Source organism: Lepisma saccharinum, chromosome 6 (genome assembly GCF_977018435.1).
Source record: "Lepisma saccharinum chromosome 6, izLepSacc3.1, whole genome shotgun sequence".
NCBI classification, from domain to species: Eukaryota; Metazoa; Arthropoda; class Insecta; order Zygentoma; family Lepismatidae; genus Lepisma; species Lepisma saccharinum.
Genome location: NC_139234.1, coordinates 44,395,333 through 44,418,125, shown reverse-complemented (window position 1 = coordinate 44,418,125; position 22,793 = coordinate 44,395,333). Strand labels below are relative to the sequence as shown.

Here is a 22,793-nt window from a genome sequence, read left to right as displayed (position 1 = left end):
GGAAGTAACACGTTCGCGCCTACGCAAGGAAGCTCCTTCAAGGTCATATCGCAACCTCTTTTCTTTTTCTTTCCTTCGAGTTGGAAATGAAGACGGGAAAGAGAGAGAGGGCGCACTGCGCATCTTCAGCGACGCACGGTCCCCTCCCGAAGACGCGAGCCTTTGCCGCGTTTGTCGATCATGACGCCGTGTTCCGCTGTTGGGGATGTCTAGTGGTCAGTTTACTCGCCACGATCACCGTAGTATCGCGGACTGATTCGCGGGAGCTTCGCTACTTGGCACTCGGAGGACGCAACAGGTTGCGATGGGGTAGCTTTGGTGCATACGTGTTGTTCCAGTGTTAAAGTGCTATCACGAACTTTAAACCTGTTGATATTTGAGATCTAGATAAGATGTGCGCTATATCGGCCGTCACTGTGTACTGACATCGACTGTCAATACAGGACATTTCGGTGTTGTGGACAAGACAGCAATGAGGTGTCCAAAAGCTTCCAAAGATAGTGACCGGTAAAACTTAGTGTTCGCGTTCCGGAAAACCCGCACCAAAAAATGTTCTCCAACGAGAGCCTTTTCCTGAACGAAACTCCAGGAGGTAACATATCGAGCGTGCCGGTTCCTGGTGCGTACCACAGACAGTCCGCGCTCTACGGTGTCCTGTACGTGACCTACCTGGTGGGCGTCGTCGGAAATATCGTGGCGCTGTACATACTAGCGCAGAACGAGACGCTCAGGAACAAAAAACAGACTTTGATGTTGAAATGCCTCATGTGGAACGATCTCATAGCCCTCCTGGGTATGTTTGTCCAGATGATGGTCCGCCTTCATCTCCCGCCGGCCCTCATGAGTGCCCAGTGGTCCTGCGTTTTCCGGGTTCTCTGGAGGATCTTTGGACTCGGGTCGGGTGTCGTGGCCATAGTCATGGCAGTGGAAAGATGGTTGGCACTTACACATCCATTCGTTTACCAAAAGGTAGGATAACAAATTCAGTTTTATATAATATAAAGGTGTATCTTGACCAACTCTTATGTCAAAGCTATTTTCTTTTTTTCAAGTCCACCTCATGCTCAGACATGGTATTCGCAGTGATGTGACCGGGGGGGGGGGGGGGGTTGGTGAGGGTCATAACCCAGTATTCCTTAAAAAAATAACGTCAAAGATGGCAAAATGAGGGCTGACTACTGAAAAAAAATACACTAATCCTTCCCTTTGGAAAGTCCTTGGCACGCCACTGGGTACTCGGGACCCTATATTATTTAGGGATTGTAACGAGATGAGACAAATCACAGTCTTGTCGATAAGTTGTGACAATCAAGATAAGAAAGAGACCAGATCTTTCTTGACTTGCCGACACGAGAAATAAGATAAACCTCCGTACAAGCGAGACGAGACTGACTTTTTGCCACATATTTTGTTTATAGTAATTGCTAAGTCAACCCATTATCGGCAATTGTGAGACTGTGCTGCGTGGTTGCATACCTTCAGGTATAAAATTCCCGTTTTTCTCGAGGGTTGGTTTCGTGGAGACGAGCTGTCAAACACGAAACTTCATTTAAGAAAAGTTATTTACCTTAATGACCTTCACGCGCCGTGAAAGTGTGTGCTGTAGCACGCATACATTACGATATCGAGACCTGAGACAAGCCCGAAAACTTGTCCTTGGAGAACAAGACGGATGTTTATAAGTTTATAAATCGAGATGAGACCGAGACATTGCCAAATCTCAACTTATCTCGATATAATTACCAAGACAAGACGAGACGCATCTCATTGTCGGTCAGACTATCAGAATAAGCCAGGAACTCGATTGTTTGTTTCCGAGATATTGTTTGTTGACACGAACAGACTGACAGATAGCCGGACGAACACGATCGATCGTTTCGTAAGGGTACCTTTTCTGCTCTTTCTGATTAGTGCCCTAAAATGGATCGTGGTTTCAACAAATACAGTGGAACCCCGATTTTACGTTCCCGGATTTTACATTTTCCCGCATGTTTTCTCACCTTAGTTCCCTGAAGAATTTAAAATTGAGGTTCCACTGTATACGTACACTGAATAGTTTTGTTACTATTGTCACTTTAAGGGTTTATCGAGCATTTTCCATCTGGGGGTGAAAGTTCGTATTTAGGGGATGTAAGAGAAAATTTAGAGACACATATTACTATAAGTTTTTGTAAAATATTTTAGGGGGTGTTGAGGAAATTTTGGAGATGAAGGTATTATGGAGTGTAGGTGAATGTGTTGAAAATATTTATGAAGTTCCTTTTATTCAATTCGCAAATTGGCTGAAGAAGTAAACAATGGAAGAACGACAGGCACGTATAGAGAAAAATATTTCGTGAGGGTTCCGAACCACATGTCTCACATATAATAATAATAATAATAATAATAATAATAATAATAATAATAATAATAATAATAATAATAATAATAATAATAATAATAATAATAATAATGTTTGTAATTTTTACCACGTCAATATAATTAACAGCCTATTCAGAATAATAATTAATAACTATTTAAATAATTGATTTAATTGTTATTGTTATTATTACATAAATAGATAAAAAGACCATGTAAGGATAGAGATATAACAGCACGTATTCATTATATACCTTATATGGATTTAAGATGGCAAACATTTGTATAAAAGCAATTGTCTTGGCAAGAAAATTAATGTAAAAAACTGAAAGGCTAATATTTATTGAATAAAGAAAGGATGTTAAGTCCATTTGATGAAAATTAAAGTTCCTGTTTATTATTTACGCGTATCAGTGTCAATCAAAGCTGTATGATCCCAACCTAATCCGTGCCTTCGTGCAAGTTCAGCGGAAATTAATAACCCTCGAGTAGATTCACAACAGATGCTAAACATGCATATTTTCATGATTTCATTATAGTAATTACTTGTAAAGCCTTTAGTGGGTGGAGGGAGGTCCTCCCCCTCTCAATACGTCCTTGAATAACGATGCCATACTTAGGATCCGAATCTCCTACGCAAATACCCCATCTGGTTGGTTCCTACTGCTCAGAAGATGTGCTTTCGAAAAACAACGCACTTAAACCAATGTAATTCTGAAAGCCACAACAACATTCCCTCAGGGAGGAAGTCCGAAGAAGTCAATTAGTAACCTTGCGTCTTAAGATTCCTTTCTCACGCACCATCCTCGTGCGTAATTGCGTTATTAAAAGTCGGCCGTTCAAAGGGACGAATGGAAAGAACATGTTTCACGTCATGTTAAGATTTCTGTTCCAGAAGGTTTCTCTGAAATATATTTTCGTGGGCCCAAAACACGGTTAGGATTCCTTTCAGATCCTTAAACAGGTTTTGTTTTGATAGGCTGTTTTTTTTTAAGAAACAGAATTCTCAGGCCTGTTTTTTGTTTTGTTTACGTGTTTCTTGGTTACCTACAACTGGCTGACAGTGTAGAAGAAACGCCAATAAACAGAAGCTGAAGTTTATCTTGCTTTGCGGTTCATATGATTCATGGAAGCTAAACCATATGTTTCGAATGAGCTTTAAATGCATTACCATAAATATGAGCCATAAATCACTGCTGTCTGATGTAGCGATCGATCATGTAATATCAGTTTCCCTTTCACATGGAGCAGATGAGGTAATTTTATATCCACAGACTAGTAATTGTTAGGTCTTTTGGTCCTAAACTACCCGCTTAAAACTAAACTGTGGAATATATCGATTCATAATTTCGTAAATATCATAAATACGTATATCATTAGGCCTATGTTGATATCGAAGATGTCATTGTTGTCGATATCTGCAATACCAATAAACATCAATGTCGATATTTCTTATACTACAAGACTTGATATCGAATCCAACGTTATGGAACTTTAATATGGAGAATCGATTTCACACCAGCTCAAGGCTGGTCAAACTATTTCAGGTGTGCTTTTGCATACTAAGATTCTATCTCGTCCTCTTTCTTTTCAATTTCCTTTCTTTCTCTCCCGTCCTATTTTTCTATTTTCTTTCTTTCTCTCTCCATTCCATACTTCTTCTGTTTACTTTTGCCTTCTCATGCTTTTTATTTCTCTAGCTGCCTCCTTCCATCTTTCTTCCTCACTCTTTCTGTTCCATTATCTATTTCACACAAAGAGTGTGTCTCCTTCTTTCTACTTTCTAGAAACAAAGAGAGAGAGACGAGAAACATAAAAAACAGAAGAAAGAAAGTGAGAAAGGAAGTAGAAAGAGTTAAGTGGGTAGAGAGACACAAATAGGAAAGAAAAGAGACAAAGGAACAGAAGAACAAAGAAAGAGTGGAAGGAAGTAGAAAGATTGAAGTGGATAGAGAGAAAAAGAGAAAGGAAAAGACACAAAGAAGCAGGAGAAAGAAAGAGAGATTGGAAGTAGAAAGAGTCAAGAGAATAGAGAGAAACAGAGAGAGGAGGAAAGACATAAAGGAAAGGGAGAAGAAAGGAAGACGAGAAGGAAATGGGAAGAGTTAAGTGAGTAGACAAAAAGACATGTAATAAGCGATTTGCGAGACAAATCTCTCTTAAAGTTCCCTTGAGGCATGGAATCATTCAAAACAGCAAGCGCAGAAAGTACGAATAAAATAACGGTCTTGTCTAGAAACACGCCCAATATCAGCCACAAGTTGGCCAGCCTCGCCAAAAGAAACATTTTCGCGATCAGCAAGATAACGAAAACAAAGAAAGTTTATTAACTCACAAGGAGTAACTTAGTACCAGGTAGCAGGTCCCTTATCGCTGGCAGCCAACAGCTGTGTTTCCAAACGCGCTTGATTTGTTAGTTTCCAGTATCTCAAAGTTCGCTGAAGTGAGACGAAATATTCAGCTGATGTTTTACTTGGAAAAGCACTTGTGAAAAACTTCCTCAGAATTCCAGAAATTTCTTGAGCATATAAAATATGTATCAAAGAACCGAATTCCGAAAAGAATATCAAGAAAAAAGGAGACAGAGATGATTGGATAGTGTTCAGATTTGGAAGATAATGCAGATAAGAAACTGGAGATAAGAAGGAAAATATATAAACTGGAGTCTGTGGAGGAGACCAATGTACAGTGCGTCCATCGGAAATCGAACCCGAGACATCTTGCTTACAAGACGAGGTTACAAGGTTACTCTACGCTTCGGCGAGGGCATGTATGCTAGAGGGAAAGAGGGTGTGTACGGTAAGGTAAAGTTTCCCGTGCATATGACACCGTGCTATCAGGAGCGTATATTCAAGGCTAGCTAGGCTATCTGCGAAGCCTGAAATCTATAAAATAAAATACAGGAGAGATGTGAGATATCAGTGAGATGATGACGCTGATTCTGGAGTTGGCAACCTGATTTCTTAAGAGTTGGCAACCTGATTTCTTAAGAGTTGGCAACCTGATTTCCTATGAGTTGGCAACCTGATTTCCTATGAGTTGGCAACCTGATTTCTTATGAGTTGGCAACCTGATTTCTTAGGAGTTGGTAAATTTATTTCTATTCATAGCCTAGGACCACGTGACATAGTGAGATGGCCCAGATCTTGGACTCAGTATACGCCACAGCGTGCCATGAAGGCACATTTAGGGGATGTGGGGGGGGGGGGGTAGGGCCTCATGTATCAGGACCACGATCCTGCCGCCTTCACCCCCCCCCCCCCAGGTATCCCATTGATTTGTGGCTGGGTAAGTTCCAGAGCCGCTTTAGGCGGGGACAAGGCCGGGAATCGAACTCAGGTCTCACAACTTTTCAGTTGTCACTGTTACTACCGTGTTCACTGAATGATGTCTGTTAGGCATCAATTGCATTTGATTTTGACACTTAATGTTAGGCACCGAGAATCGGCAAAGCGTAACCACTTTTTGGACATAGGGAATTGAAATTCAATAGAAGGCAATCTGAAACAGTTATTTACTTCTCCAATATTTCGCTGTGAATGTGCAAGAAATTGTTTGGTCGTCTTATAACTAAATTTGAATAAAATTATGCGCAGTAGCACAAACTTCACACAAACATTAAAGGGAAGCAAGATTATCAGAGAATTTCGAGGCAAAATCGAGACTTGTCTCGTCACAGTACTATCCCCAATCAATGCCTTAATGTGCCTTATCATTTGGATAGGGATTAGCCTATGTGAATAAAGTGGACTTAAAGCAAAAACTCAATTTGTGTTTACTAAAATTAGATTCCTTGAACGGTAGTCTCATGCTCAACTTGGACGAAACGATCGGCTATAATTAGGCTGAGGACCGACAGGCACTAAACATTCTTAAAATAGACAGGCAAAAGAACACTCTAAATGATAAAATAGGTACTAAAAATGTATGTGCATCAATAGATTTCATCATTTTCCCCGTTCGAGACACTCCAAGGTAGTAATCTGCCTATGAAACAAAGAAACAAACAAAAAGGCATTTCAGTGGACTTCACTAAATACAGCCAGTAACACTTTTCAATCATTTCTCTGATCAATGAAGGGACAGAGCGGAGCTCTTTCCGTCAGTGAATATATAGACATGTGCGCATTCTGACTGGTTGTGACAGATGCATTTTTCTTCACCGTGGTGCATTCTGATTCCAGATACTTCATCACCTTCGAAATAGGCACTTATAAGCACTATGAGACTCGTATTTTGATTTTAGAAGGCTTGAAACGGATTTTAAACTTAAAGAAAGAAAATGAAATTTTAGGGCAAGTCCTCAACCTTGATGCGCCACAGGTTGACACACGTTGACCACTTATTAGAGCGCCCCTTTAAAGGCCAGAAGAAGAGTAACAGGAAGGCTGCTCAAGTGGGGGGTGCCTCAACGCAACACAAGCCATTTTCGCAACTTGCTTTCGAAGCACCGCGACGCTGCGAACTGCTTTTGTTTTCATTCGAACCTAGGAGAGGGGCTTAGGGTTTGGAAACCGCTGTTGATGAATAGAGCAACTTGAAAACGCCAGACGCGGAGCACCCGGAGATGTCGACGCCCTCTGAGAGGATGTTGGAGAAGTGAGGTGATTTACCTCAAGAAAAATCCCTGAATGCAATCGCGAGAGGATGTAGGTCAATGGGAACGGAAGGAAAAGTAGATCATGTGAACAAAGCTCCCGGAAAATTTTCAAACATTTTCTTTAGACAAACAACACATTTGCATGGAACGTCGAACCACACATGTAGGTCAATCCAAATGAATGAGAAATCTTCAAAGAAAATTTTAAAAAATTGACAGGACTATTACGTAGTCCTTTATGATAGACCTGGAGGCACGCCAGAGAACCCACCGTGCATTGAAAAAGAAAGAGATAATGCTCTAGAAAGACAAACATTTAGAAAATTGAGATAAAGGTAGGAAAAAGGAGAGAGATAGATAGAAGCAAATAGATAGAGAAAGAGAGAGAGAAGAAAGAAAAAGAGAACAAGATAGACAAAAACATAAAAAAGGGAGAGAAATAGACGGAGAAAGGGAAAAGAAGTAGAACGAAAAAGAATGAGAGACAGAGAGATATAGATAGACAGTGTTTGTGTGTGTGTGTCTGTGTTTGTGTGAGAGAGAGAGAGAGAGGGAGGAAAGAGAACAAGAAAGACAAACATATTTGAAGGAAGAGAAAGAGAGAGAAAGGTATAAGGAATAGAAGAACGAGAAAAAGAAGGAGAGGGAGAGGAAACGGCGATCGAGAGAGATAGAAAGAAACAGAGGGAACGAGAAATACATTGAGGGAAAGAAAGAAAATAGAGATAGCGAGAGCAGAATACCAGATCATTACAAGCAAAAACATATTTTCCAAAATGATAGAAGAAATATTGTTAGGCTGTGAAATTTTCTCAAATCATTAGAATAATAACAGAATGACAAGGAAAGTATAAGTAAAAATTAGAGAACGTAATTCTTTTGGAAAAATATATAAATATATTATGCGTCTAAAGAAAATTATTAAAAGACAGCACATATTTAGATGTGTAAAAGCATAACAATTACAATGGACAAATCATGTAAAGAATGTTGTAGAGGACCTGATGGCCAATAGAATATGAAGATAAATCCTAGCCGAAAGAATAAATAATTCAAGACCGAGATTTTCGACCTCACGAAAATAATGACCATAATTCACACTTAGTTCATGTTGGGGTCATATCCAACCCCAATTATGTTTTCATTGGAAATACCTTTAATGATTGAATTTTCTTCATACCACCAGACCACTTTGTTGAACTCAACATTATTGGAGAAAATTCACACAATTTTTGTTTACAATTCACTAGCATATATTAAATTCACGGGACAGAAAACTGCCCGTATATAAGACTGCTGCCTGGATTCAGATCTGACCCCACTAACGAACAAAATGCAGGTCCTGATTCAGTTTAGATTAAAATTAGAGACCAATATACAAATCTCATTTAGCATTTTAATGTCAGCGATGAAGAGAAATGAACTTTGAAGGCGAGGCACTCGTCGTAGAAACCAAGTGCTAAAATCGCAAAAACATTCTGGTATGACTGAATCTTTAATCGTAATTAGCCTCTCTTCATGGAGAATTAACAGAATTATAGACACTGCGTTCTCCGATCGTTTATCCCTTTGCCAAGCTTTGGAGTTATATACTAGATCTTACGAAGGAAATTTCGCTGCGTTTGTTCTTCGTTCTGGGGTTGGGAACTGTTATCTCGAACCATGTTTTTTTTTCTTTTTCTAGCAGGTCTGTAGTTTCAACAATTGCTTAGACGAAATTGAGTAATATTTACAGAGCAGTGTTGGAGACACAGCGAAATTTCCTTCTAGATCATAACCGCTGTGTAGTATATCTTAAACTGGGTCATGCCTTTAATTCTCCTGCAGTTGATAATTCAGCAGATTTTGTCCATCTACAGTTCAATATTCTTCATTTATGCCAGTCAAGTTCAGAACATTGATAAAATCGAATCTTCAAACGTTACAAAAAAGCTACTTCGAATTTTAAAGCCACTTATCTAGTGTTGCCCACGAGACGAGACTTTGGCCTGTCTCGTCTCGTGGAAATGCTGTGAAATGCTGTCTCGTCTTGAAAATATTCGTTTGTCTCGAGACACATGATCAATCTCGTCTCGTCTCGAATTTTTAAAAGCCTGTCCCGTCTCGTCCCGTGGGCAACACTACACTTATCCTCTTATTGGGTCAATCAGTCAGCTGCGCACAGTGGCGTACCCAGAATTTGGATTTGGGAGAGGCTGAACATGGAGACATCTTCGCCCTCCTAGGTGTTGATTAAAAAAAATCCGTTGTCTAATTTTCTCATCAATTTTTGAATAGCCTACGGGATTTTGACGACACACTTCCTTCTCCACATGTATTCCGAAATGACCTTTGATTGTTTAAATGCACCTAGAAGGGGCTATAGCCCCGCCAGCTCTTCCCCTTCAACGTCCTTGGTTGAGCATAATATTATGCATATTCATACTGAAACAGCTTCTGTCACACAGATAGAACTCGTTGTAAAATTATGAAATTTGCGCCTCAGCCATGGGTTGATTTTCCATGCCAATGTTCTACCAACCGAGAAATTTATTTTTCTCCTCGGTTTAATCGTGACGCTGAAGACAAGAACGAGATGATGGGACAACACTATCCATGCCCTTCTCCTGAATTAGATCCTAGAACCCCTGACTCGTAGCACAGTACAGCAACAGGCGCAAACATTTAAAACCTGACCTACCAGATTGGAGTTTTCAGTAGTTCATTGACGAAGAGGGTGTGTATTTCAAAGAAGCATGATCTTCCACAACAAAAGCCAAATTGCCCTCAACTCTGCCTACACACGAGCTCGTGCATAGGCGCGGAAAATCTCCAACCAGTATATATAGTTATAAATATAGATTCTTTCAGTTGGACTTAATGGAAACCAAATGGCGTGGAAAACTACCACGTCCTTCAGACAACCTCCTTGCTTCATTTTGCATCTTAATGGTGGTCCTTTCCTTAACCTCAATGCAATTTGGTGCAAGAGGGAGCCTAATGCATGCAACAAATCTCTCTTCCACAGACTGTTTCTTCGGATCTGATGTTATCTTCTTTAAAGCCTTCTTTCCCTCTCAAGATTGATTTCGTGGGGTGCCCGCCATGTAATCCTGTTATTCTTGTCCTTTACGCTGAACTCTGACCGTGGGTCGTGGACCTTTGCACGTGTTTATCCGTACCCTAAGCCTTCAGACAAAAAAGCATCGGCAGAGAAAGAAACGATGCAGATGTAACTATCTTATTGACTGTTAATGAAGTTGTGCTTAATGTAATTTCGATTATCTTTATATTACGTTCATTTTGTAGTTCGTTTCGCGTCTAGGTTAATCAGAATGATGGTAAGATGGGATTCGATCTCGGAACCCTACCTTACAGAAACCAATTATTTTGATTTCATCGCACTTACGTTTTAATTATTTCCTTTTACAAGTGTGTAATGTTATATACATTTTGAGTTCATTTTTTTATTATCCTTATCTTTCCTTTTCTATCTTTTAGGATAATCTCAACGATGAGTATTAGTGATGAATGATGTGATTATGGGAAAACACACAATGCCTTACCCAAGATACGTATCTGAATCTCCAACTTCATAATGTGTTACACTGATCATTGCATCAAGGAGTCTGGCATTTATGTTCATGCTGTTACTTTCCAATTGCGCCGGCCTCCGTGGCACAGCACGCTACGACGTCAGGGGTGCCGGATTCGAATCCCGGCCTGGGCATGGGTGTTCTTTGTGAGTATCCCCTCATCATATCATCACTCATCCTCATCTTCGCGATTAGACAAAAGTTGCAGAAATGCGGAGTAAAATTAAATCAAATCAATCAATCACTTTCCTATTGCCGCTCTCTCATATATTTGTTGTGTTATACATTTTTCAAATTGTATGATATCAATTTTCTGTATTTAACTTTATATTATTTTAGTTTTCGTAAACGTCCAATTATTCATTTTAATAAATAAAATAAATAAATGCGGTAAATAAATAAATATTCATTTTTGAATTGCGTTACCGAAGGTTACATCATCTAAGAGTCACTGTTAATTTATCGGTACACATGAGCTACGTTTATTTATACATACAGCCCTATCTATTTGTTTACTTGTCTTCAACAGAGAAATATGTCCACTAACAGAGGCAAGAAGCACAACATAAAGTAAACATTAAGCACAGTAATTGCCGACCTCCGTGGCGGAGTGGTTAGCATAGTGCGCTACGACGCCAGGGGTCCCGGGTAGGAACCCCGTCCAGAGCATTGAGTGTCCCTTCAGCAATTTAATTGAATCATCACTCATCATCATCTTCGCGATTAGGCAAAAGTGGCAGAAAAGCGAAGTAAAATAAACCAAGTCAAACCAAACCAAGTACAGTAGGCACACATGTACGTTACTACATAGTTGTTACATACCTAAACATAGACAAGTAAATAGGACCTCCCGGATGCTGTAATGGTAAATATGTCACCTTTTAAGTCAAGAGGTCCCAGGCTTGGTTCTCGTCCTGTCCCAATTAGCCTATATATAAGCATAAAATAGACTTAAAATCTCTGATTTTGACGAGAATGAATGATGATTAGACGAAATTGACGAAGGAACAGTCATGCCCAGAATGCGAGTCGAACCCAGAACGTGGGCTTCCGCCATGGTGTAGTGTTAACACTATCGCTTTATAATAGATGGGGTTCCAGGTTCGATACTCGGTGGAAACACAGAGTGGTTTAAACTGTAGCTCCAGTCCTAATTAGCCTATCTGTGCATAAAGTGGTCTTAAAAACAAAATCAATCAATATTAAATGTGAAACACCTGCATTCAAATGAATTGGTTCAAGTAAAATTAACCAAAGCAGCAATGTAATACAACGAGAAGAATTAATATAAAATAGACGTCTGAACAAACACAAATAAATATTTGCCCATGATTTGAGCCCAGGACCTTTGTTCTTTATTTTAATTAAAGGGGATAGTCCTATACGTAACAAGTGTCTACAGCTTTAATGAAGCTTGTGCAACGAAGTGATTCACCCTCGCGGCAGCTTTTTAGCGGCGACCAGAACGTTTCTGTCCTCTCATCAATCCGTTAAAGTGCAACCGACAGGCTATAAATCCTACAATGTGAATGGTCGGTCACATAACCAACGGCACGCGCTACTTTCATTTGGCGAGTGTGCTAGAGGTTATTTACAATGTGAGGTTATGAGCTGTGGAATGTCTTGAAAATGTAGTTCAGCCATGCGATTGGATTCTGTGCTAAGGGGTGTCTGTGCAGACATGTTTAGGCCAATGTTAAGCCAGTGTTGCCACCCTTATGTGGGTGCAAAGTTTCTAGGAATAGTATCGGAACCGAGACGGCATTGGAAAAATCGAGACAAGAACGAGAATGTTGATGCCGACACGTTTAGGCCAATGTTTTGACAGTGTTGTCACCCTTATATAGGTGCAAGATTTCTAGAAATGTTACCGGGGCGGTGGCGGCCTTGTATAAATCGAGACTAGAACGAGACTTAGTGTTCGAGACTCTCTCGTCTTTTTCGAGACTTTGATACGATATGGAAAAAATTACCTAAATTAAATTTACTTTATTATGTGAGTGCGCCATTCATACCAAGTGGATATCTACCTCATTTGTAGATAAGACATATATTCTTTAAACGGATTAAAAAGTCAACCCATTATTGACAATTCTGAACCTTTGCTGTAGGATCGCATACGCATATATAGGATTATTCAGGACATAGGTGTACGCATTGGAGGCCAAGAGGTGGCTGTTGTTCCCTAATATTTTCACTAAATATCTTAGTGTAGAGTGATCGTATAGCTGTTAATCTAATGAGACACTATCACGCTGATGAAAGTTCCAAGCGATTCCAAGTTATTGAACTCATAGGCGTGCGCGGACTAATTTATTTGGGGGTGCCTTGAGGGAGTTTCAAATGGCCTATTGGGACAATGTTAGCTTAATTATTGTAACTTCATGTTACTTTTTCACAGACAGTATTAGGCACATGAAGACGAAATTTTAACATTACAGTCTCTGAGCATTCGTTGTCACTTTAGCACAGGTTTTCATATCATTGTGACGACATTTATATTATTTTAAATAATGACAGTAAACAATTGAAAATCAAAATAACCAAATCTAACCAAAGGAAAAAAATACAAGGCATTATCTCCACAGATAATATCAGCTGAATCCTTCTCATCAAATCTCATAAATCTGTAGGTTCAGTCTTTCTACGTTTTCTAATGTGCATTATTTCATAAAATATAATGTTGTATCTTTTGTAATTGATAGTTAATACCATGTGTTATACGTACATTATTGTAAACGGTAGAGTTCCAGCTTTCAGATGCCACCAATATCTAAAAATTGACATTTTTAAAATATATTTTTGCACACACACACACACACACACACACACACACACACACACACACACACACATATATTATATCATCTACGTATCGGCATGGAGATTCCGATGCGAAAAAAATAGCTCCATCACGACAATCAGTTCGAGCGGAGACCTCTAGGATACGAGTCCATTATCGTGACAAGTTGTTTTGTGCAAATTTGAAGTGCGTTGCAGGGGAATTTGTAAACCAGAACTTCCACCATAACAGCTCTAACTTTAAATAAACAAAAATTCAGGGCTAGCTTCAAAACAGTCTTTCACAAAGCACTGTTTTATTTGATGTTGTCTAAAGGTCATATCGACAATTGTTTGGGGTATGATAAACAGTTATCTCATCCACAGCATTCTAGTAGCTTTGAGGATACTGTTCTGATTCGAGATTTCTTAAGAAGATCATGAGTAGAGGGTAGACCTATTAAACAGTAGTGAGTGCACTGTAAAAAAGACCTTAATTTTACTGTGAAGTCACTGTAAAAAACACTCACTGAAGAAACAACAAACGACACCATAAGCACAGGGAAACAATACCTCAGCGCTTTTCGCCTTTCATTTGTTTGACATGTGGTGCCCTTTAGTGGTAGTAGTGTAAACCCGTTGTTACTCGAATGTCAACTTTAATGTACTCTTGCCTAAATAATTTAACATTTTAGTATCAATCTGCACTCCTCACGATAACAATAAAAGTTTTACAAGAGTTGAACAATGTAATGTTAAAGAAACAGTGGCGCAATAGCCCGTGAGGGCCAGGGCATAACTACCGCTGCCTTGCTAAGGTGGGAGGTCATCCAACCAGTTACGGGGTGACGTGTGGTCAGCACGACAAACCCTAGTCGAGTTTAAAAATATATTTTAAATTACTTATTGTTAAATACGGTATTCTAGATAAGCTATTACTCGTAGAATGGGTTACACGTCCATCACTGTTTTTAAGTTTGTCATATTTACAGTGACAATACTGAGAAATAAACTTACGGTGAACCATCAGTAGAGTTGACGTTGTCCACCAAAAAGTAACGGAGAGTTTTCACTGTGTAGCGGTGGTCAATAGTATTTTTGCCCCCTCGGTCGCGTGCTAAAAATGAGACTATATTTTTTTCCAACTTGTGTTTAGTTTGGAAAAAATTGGAAAAATAATTTTGCACTAGTTAAATGAACATGGACTCAAGTTTCGATACCAGCAAGAAGTACGTGGCAGAAAGATCCATGTGCAGATAAGAATGGCAGCCACGTCTCCGCAAATCAACTGTTGAAACAATAAACCCCGCGTACCCCGATGGGAAGGGGGCAGAGAGCAGCCTAATTTTAAATCTCTTCTTTTCCATCTGCAACTACATTCCATGGATGCAAGGGCTCCGATCCAGGGGGGGGGGGGGGCAGGTGGAGCTTGAGCCTCCTAGGTAAAAAGGTGGAGGTGGGGAAAAAATTCGAGACAACGCGGTGGTCTAGTGGGTAGGGCGTCTGAATGTCACGCGGAGACTCGGGTTCGATTTCCGTGGTTGGTGACCTAAGGTCGGAATTTTTCCCGGCCTTATCCCCGCAAAAAGCGACTCCCGGGCTCACCCAGCCTAAAATGAATGAGTACCTGGGGGCAACCCTGCGGGGGAGGGTAAATGCGGGCGGAGCATGGTGCTGATCACATCACCTCCAAAATGTCCGAGATCAAAAATGGTTGGGCCCTACCCCCACATCCCTTAAATTTGCCTACATGGCACGGGTTAAAAAACAATCACATGTGAACATAAGAATGAATGGTGTTCAGGGACGTCGGAAGAGGGGGGCGGGCGACTCATCATCGAGGGGGAGCAATATAGTCTTTTTGCCCCCGCCCCCACGGTCGCATGCTAAAAATGAGACTATACTTTTTCGAACTTATCTCTGGTTTTGAAAAAAAAATGGAAAAAATATTTTGCGCTAGTTGGATCACGTAGCCTCAAGTATTCGCTACCAGCAAGATTTACGTGACACAAAGATTGACGGGTAGATTAGAATTGCAGCCACGTCTCCAGGTTTCCATTGGATCTACCAGGTTTTTTACGTACAGGCAGGTCGGTGTGAAACCAAAAACCCAATGTATCCCGGTGGGAAAGGAGTGGGAGACGAGGGGTCAGAGGACAGCTTAATTTTAAGTCTCTTCTTTTCCATCTACGATAAGACGAGACTAGATCCTCCAAGACTTGTCGAAACTAGACCAAGAACGAGACAAACCTCTGTAAAAATCTAGAAGGAGAAGCGAACAGAACGGGTATTTCACTTCAAGATGAGACCCAGTACAAGTACAAGGCATTTATTTACAAGTGGACGCAAGACCGAGAACATGAACCTCTCCTTCCTTTATAATGCAATTCATAATCGGTCCAGTGTTCACACTATTTACATGGATTTCTCCAAAGCTTTTGATAAATTAAATCACGATGTATTACTACGTAAACTTGCAAACTTTGGTTTAACGAGTGACATGTTATCTCTTATTATTTCGTATCTTCACAATAGGAAACAATATGTGACTTACAAACAGTCAGATTCGCATCAATATATTGTAAATTCTGGAGTCCCCCAAGGTTCGAACCTTGGACCACTTCTGTTTATTATATTTATAAACGATTTGCCACATAAACTTCAGCACTCCAAACTTCTAATGTGCGCAGACGACGTTAAACTGTATAAAGAAATTAATTGTACTCAAGATATGTTAGATCTTCAGAATGATATAAATGTACTCTATGATTGGAGTATGGATAACGATCTAAGGTTCAATATTAATAAAATATAGCTTTATGGTATTTTCGATGAATAAACATCCATATGAGTATTCATACAGAATTAGTAATGAAAAGCTGGAAAAAGTGTACTGTGTCAAAGATCTTGGTGGTGTTGTTGATTGTAATTTATCCTTTGAGGAACATATTTGGAATATTGTTAAGGATGCATATAGACGACTAGGATTTCTCATAAGAAGCTCAAAGAGTCTAAATAATTTAAATGTCATTATGCTCTTGTATAACAGTATGATAAGAAGTAAACTCGAATATGCGTCGGTTGTATGGTCTCCTGGGTAAATATCTTATAAAAATAGAATAGAGCAGATTCAAAAAAGATTTCTACGGTACTTATACTACAAGAAGAATCAAGTATCTGCTTACGAAATGAAATTATCTTATAAGTATTTATTGAAAGAGTTTTGTTATGTAAGCCTTAGTAGTAGGAGAGAATTAACACAACAAATATTTCTTTACAAAACAGTAAATGGAATTCTGGGTAATAGTAACTCTCTTCATCAGTTTAAATTTAATTCTAGAAAATCTAATCTTCGGATGGGAAAACTTTTCCTCTGTGATATCCCGAGAACAGGAAAATACAAATCATCACCTATATTCAGACTCTGTTCTGCATATAATAATATTTCTACAACGCATGAAAAAGACTATATGTGAATCCATTCTACTGTGCATTATTTTCTATTTTCTACTGTACTGTGCATTATTTTCCTTTATTCTGAAAGTATTTTACCTTCTATGCTATTTTTTCATTTTTTTTATTATTTTTTGCCGTTCAATACTATATAAAGGCTATGTTTTGAACTATGAATATATGTGTATATGGTTGGATATATGTCTTGTAGTACTTCACTTATTATCTTATGTGTTTAAATGCGTTTGTGTGTGTATGTGTTTATATGTAATCTACACTTTTATATGTTTATTATTTGAATTTATGTAAGCTTTCCTGTAATTGGAGATTCTCTCTGTAGGAAGCAAACTAATAAATAAATAAATAAAGACGAGAGACTGACAAGTACCGTCTCGATCACATCGGTGCTGTTCCCTCAGTGGCGGAATAACAACTTTACGGCGCCCCCTTCCCAACATAACAGAAAAATATATTTCTGCTGTCCTCAATTATCTCTACCATTTGCCTAAAGTTCTTTCCAGTGTTTAGATCTTTCGCCCTCCAATTGCTATTCACAAAATTCAGCAACTATGCCCCTTAACTACAGACCTGCCATGCTTGTCGTAAAATGTCACAGTATTTTCTATTATTCAATCTACTAGCTGTGCAAATTATTTATCAATATCAGAAAAATTTGAATTAGCCGCCCCCTGTGAATGAGATCCACGCAAGCACACACATACACAAGATCCTCAGATGAAAGTTGACACCCCACAGCCTGCCCCAATCTGCGCTCTTGCAGCAATTTTGGCAATAACTTCTCTCGAAATTTCTTATCTTTCAGCGCTCGGGGCCACAGTCGTAGTCAAGCGAGGGTTCCCTGGAACAAAGCTTTTTTCAAAGTTATTGTTATTGAAATTGTGATCGATGCATTGAGGATATTTTTAATGCGTCCTTGTATGTGTCTTAAAAGGTTATAACGTTGCATTTCATTCCCCGTGCGTATAGACGTGCCATGTAGGCACATTTAGGGGATCCCTGCCATTTTGGAGTTGCTGTAATCAGCACCACGTTCCGGTCGGCTTTACCCCCCCCCCTCCCGCAGGGTTGTCCCTAGGTACACATTGATTTGAGGTTGGGCGAGCCCCGGAGCAGCTTTTTGCGGAAACAAGGCCACCATAGGAATCGAACTCGGGTCTCCTGCGCGGCAGTCAGACTAGACCACCGCGGCTCCGGGAAGTTGGCATTTCATTCCAACTGTGCAAATTATTTTTCAAAATATGAGAAAAATGAAATTAGGCTCTCGGCGGGAGATGCTCACGACGCCGCCTCAACTAGCTTCAGAGGGAAGGGGTTCGTCTATTTTGAAGCATGCAGCAATGAGAAAGTAAATATCGCAACTTTTTTTTTTTTAATCGTGTTCAGTTTCTTGACATAAACCAACATTCCAAGCTGAAGCAAGAGACGACGTAGGTCACTTTGCCAACACAGTAGCCAAGGACTCGTTCAGGAGCAGAGCGGTTTTGGATCAAGATCCATTTGCAAATATCCTGACCGCTACTTTGGTCTTTGTGGAAATAATTCCTCGTTAGGAACCCCCGCAGTCAAGAAGGTCATCGGCAGTGCGAGAAAAAGTACCCGCCTCAGACATAGTACATTGCATATTCTTGAGAATTCCAGTCCCTTCCCCCCTTCCTTTTTGGTCAGGTGGTACACTTATTGTCCAGAAAACAGGTTCATTTTGAATGGCCGAAAGTACAGGAAAAGTCACGTCGGAAGATCACTGTACTGAAGTCAGTCCCCTGTTATAGAAGCAATAGAGTGGTAAGTTGTACTTCTCTCCTTGAATTTTATTGACTAATTTGTTTACTGTGTTGAAGGACAGATAAGGACGAGACGAAGTACCGTCTCAATATATCATCCCTTCTTCGCGCTCTCGGTTTTTAGTGCTGCTAACTTTGAAGGGTATACTTTGTTGTTTTTATTCCAACCTATAGTAATGAGAATAGAAAATTGATATATGAAAACATCTTGTCATTCATTTTTATTTTACTAAAGACAACATACCAAGCACTTGTGACGTGGGAAGGAAAGAGCGGATGACCTTTTATTTATTTTTTAGTTCTGTTAGTTTTGAACGTCGTGTCTAAACGTGGCTGACTGATCGCTTAGTTTTAGAAGTATCGTAATTTATTCTTAAGTTCACGGGTTATTTCATTTTACTTCGAGAGAGTGATTTTGTTTTAGATGTCGACAAAGCATGATCTCCTTCATTAACATCTCAGTTGGGGGGGGGGGGGGGATCGCTCCCTCCGCCTTCCATATAATTCTCATGAAAAATTTATTTCAAATCTGAAACATCTGACTGAAGAGTTATTGATTTGTGAAGGCTTGTGAGGTTGAGACGGATGAAAAACAACACCTTCCGGTGCAATTTATTTTTTCTCACTAAACAATGTGTTTGATAGCTAAAATATTAACAATATTATATATTATTTTGTGTGGATAAATTGGAGATGACCTATGAAAGCGAAATGTGACTGGGAATAGTGCATACTACAGAGGAAGTTCTACCAGAGATAGTTCAAAATACACGGAGTTTGATAGCGATTAATTTCATACATTTAGATCGTTATCATGGCAGATTCACGACGACGACGACCGATTTTTGAGTGCATATATTTTCATATTTACGCGTATAGTATTAAAATCTTTATATGCTCAGCATTTTCATTTGTGGAGAAACACGACTGTCACTCCGTAACTGTTCGTTATGAAAATCTACCCCATAGATTGACCCCCTGTGTAAAATGTTGACTTCGAATGAAATTTGAGCCACTTATTAATTTTTTATAACACTACCACACACAATATTTGCCTACGTTTTTTGGTTTTCTTTAATAGGACAGTTGAGATCTTCACACACTTAGTGATAAAAAGAATTGATTCATTGATTAATTTAGTTTATTTTACTTCGCTTTTTTGCCACTTTTGGCTAATCGCGAAGATGAGAGTGAGTGATGGCACGATGAAATTGATGAAAGGACATTCAAAAATAACACCCATACCTAGGCCGGGATTCGAACCCGGGACCCCAGGCTTTTTTTTTTTTTAAAGGAAATACCCCTACACGGAGGTATCCCCCACCATTCACTCTTTTACTCACTTTTACACTTTTCAATTTTTACATTTTCTTTCTTTCTTATCAACTGGACGAACACAAATACCCATGCCTTACCCGGGACTCGAACCCAGAACCCCTGGCGTTGTAGCGCGCTCTGCTAACCACTCCGCCACGGAGGTCGGCATGACGAAAAGAAGTAAGATGTCTTAGCGGCGGATGAAATTTCTTCCTCTACAGTCTACCCCTTGCTACGAAAATGTATAATCAACATGGACACTTTCTTGACACAGTTATAGTACCTGCGCAAGGAGAGATTTATTTATCCTCCCCTCTTCTCCCCGTTTATCTAAAATGAACGACATTAAAAAAATCAACAGAGCATTGAATAGTGGGTTAATTTATTTATCGTGGTTTTTCAGAAACGCATACCTAATAAATAGCTAATAAAAATAAATGACAATATAATATGTAATAATTATATATATATATATATATATATATATATATATATATATATATATATATATATATATATATGGGGAAAAGAGATTGTAAAAATCTGTTGGTAAATTGAAAAACCTCCCCCCCCCACTCTTGAATAAGTTCCGACGTCCTTGTGGTCAATTGAGCATACATGGTTATGAAAAGTGAAGTATTTAATAATTGGGGGGGGGGGATTGTTACAACAACAAAATATATCCAATTAGTTTTAACTTAAAATATAGATTGAGGATAATATTAAAAACACACACAATGTAGCGTGATTGTGAGTGTTGAATGATTTCTTCCTCTCTCTTTCAAAAGATAATAAATTAACAGATCAACGCCATTAACAATATACGCAGCACAATAAAAGTAAAACAAGAATACAAGACAAATATAACAATGAAATTTAATTGATTTATATTAATAGAAAGCAAAAACTGAACAAAAACTTAAACATGATAAAACTATTTTAACTATTTCATTCTTTTTAAACATCTTTAAACAGTTAGTAAAAGAATTTAGTTTGCTACTTATAAATATCTGATATGTTAAAAGTAACAAATTAATTCCTTTATATATATTTAATAATAATGTATTTTTAAATATTTAGTAATTTTTCTTTTACATTGAATTGTTGGTTTTCAAGTCCACTTTATGCATAGAAAGGCTAATCGGTACTGGACCTACAATCCAAAGTGGAATCCGAACCACTATGTGCCTCCACCGGGTATCGAACCTTGGACCCCTTGATTACAAAGCGGCGACGCTACCACTCCGCCATCGGGGAGGCCCACATGTCAATACGTAGATGATATAATATGTGTGTGTGTGTATTAAGATCCCCCTCCCCAGTCTTCAATGATTTCGCACCCTGAACATATTGCTCTGAAATGAACTATACCACTTTCCAGTGTGGGTGGAGGTGGGCGTACCGGTTCGACCAACTTTCCGACGCTCATCTTTTTGTGAGAGATGTTTTTATGGCAACATTGTATAGCAAAAGAACCAATCAGATTAAAAAAACACCATCGAGTCACACGGTATACCTACACATAGAAACAATCGCACACCGGACAGTCGGAGCATCAACCAATAAGCATCAGGAATTGTCCTTGTAGCTCCCGTATATGGTTCACCTCGTGTGAAACAAATTAAGGAAGAGACGAGTCTTGCACAATGATGCCGACGATCATTATCCACTGTCGGGGCCATTAATTGGACTTGCCACTTAATATCTTACTGTTTATTTACGAGCTCGTGCCACGATGGCGTTCCGCTTCGTCGATGCTCGGCGTCCATTGTGATTGGTTCATCAGCTATTCGAGGACACGTGCTTGTTTTACGATTTGCTTCTTCGAACAAAGCTCGCCAATACTTTTCTGTGCACGTCCCGATGGAAGAAGTACCGATTCCAAACTGTCTTTGTACGGGACAGTGCCCTCCGCCATGGACATGTTGCATACTTTGATAGGGTGCCATTTAATGGGGAGGGCACAATCCTGCCAGGTAGCCGCGTAACTTGAGGCCTAACCTTTAGGAGGACCAGAACATGAATCTCAGGGCCAAGCACCTCAACAAAAATACTCTTAACTTGTAAATTTTAATAAACCTTAGAATTTGGAGAGGGTGAGTGACCCCTTGCCGCATCAAATTACGCCTATGTTACTAGGGACGGATGATATTATTCCTCCCCTTAAATAATACTCACATATGCAACAAATATAGCGACAGCTAGTAGATGGCACCACAGTTGTGAAACTGACAGTATCTACGTAGATCATTATCAAGAAATGCTTAGCAAAAAATAATTTAGTAGCCTAACATATTAACAAACGTAATGTGAAATTTACAAGACAGGAAAAACTACACTATTCCGCCATTTCAACATCACATTCTCTGCAATAAGGAAAGAGTTTAAAAACATTTGAATAAAGCAAAAATACACAATATAATACAGAGGTTCTCTACTACAATGCATAACTCAGTACACCGACTTATATTTGTTCTAATACTCCAAAGCTGTGTGGTAGAACCGAAATTAATGTGCGCCTTGTGCGGAATAGTACCTCATCTCCTTACTAATACTAAAGATTTTGTTAACTTCAGTTTAAAGCATATCCCCAGTTCACACTTTGCATCTCGAAATATGTTACCCGAAAAGATCTTCTGGGGGATTCTTTGTGCACTGTTCTGAGTCTTACAAGAAAGTACATTCAAGGAACAAAGCCATCATTACTATTCAATGCACATATGAAATACCATTTGTGCTTGTCACGTGTTCGGCGTTCCATAACATGCCAGGCTAGCTGAATTTTCTTAAGAACAAATGTAAATATTGACCAGAATGTCCTTCGGTTAAGTCATCTCAAATTTCTCTTCGGAGATACTTCCTTGAGCAGACCAATAGGACATCACACAAAATCTATGGTGGTGAACA

The 22,793-nt window shown here is 39.2% G+C and overlaps 1 protein-coding gene across 2 annotated transcripts in view; it reads left to right on the top strand.

The window, feature by feature from the left end:
* The first annotated feature begins 237 nt into the window (after positions 1-237).
* Positions 238-22,793, top strand: part of LOC145988724 (prostaglandin E2 receptor EP3 subtype) — a 106,727-nt gene continuing 84,171 nt past the window's right edge. For both annotated transcript variants that reach the window (XM_083123838.1, XM_083123837.1), the window contains exon 1: positions 238-969. In XM_083123838.1, the coding sequence (XP_082979964.1) occupies positions 550-969 (420 nt within the window). In that variant the 5' untranslated portion in view covers positions 238-549. The remainder of the gene's footprint in view (positions 970-22,793) is intronic.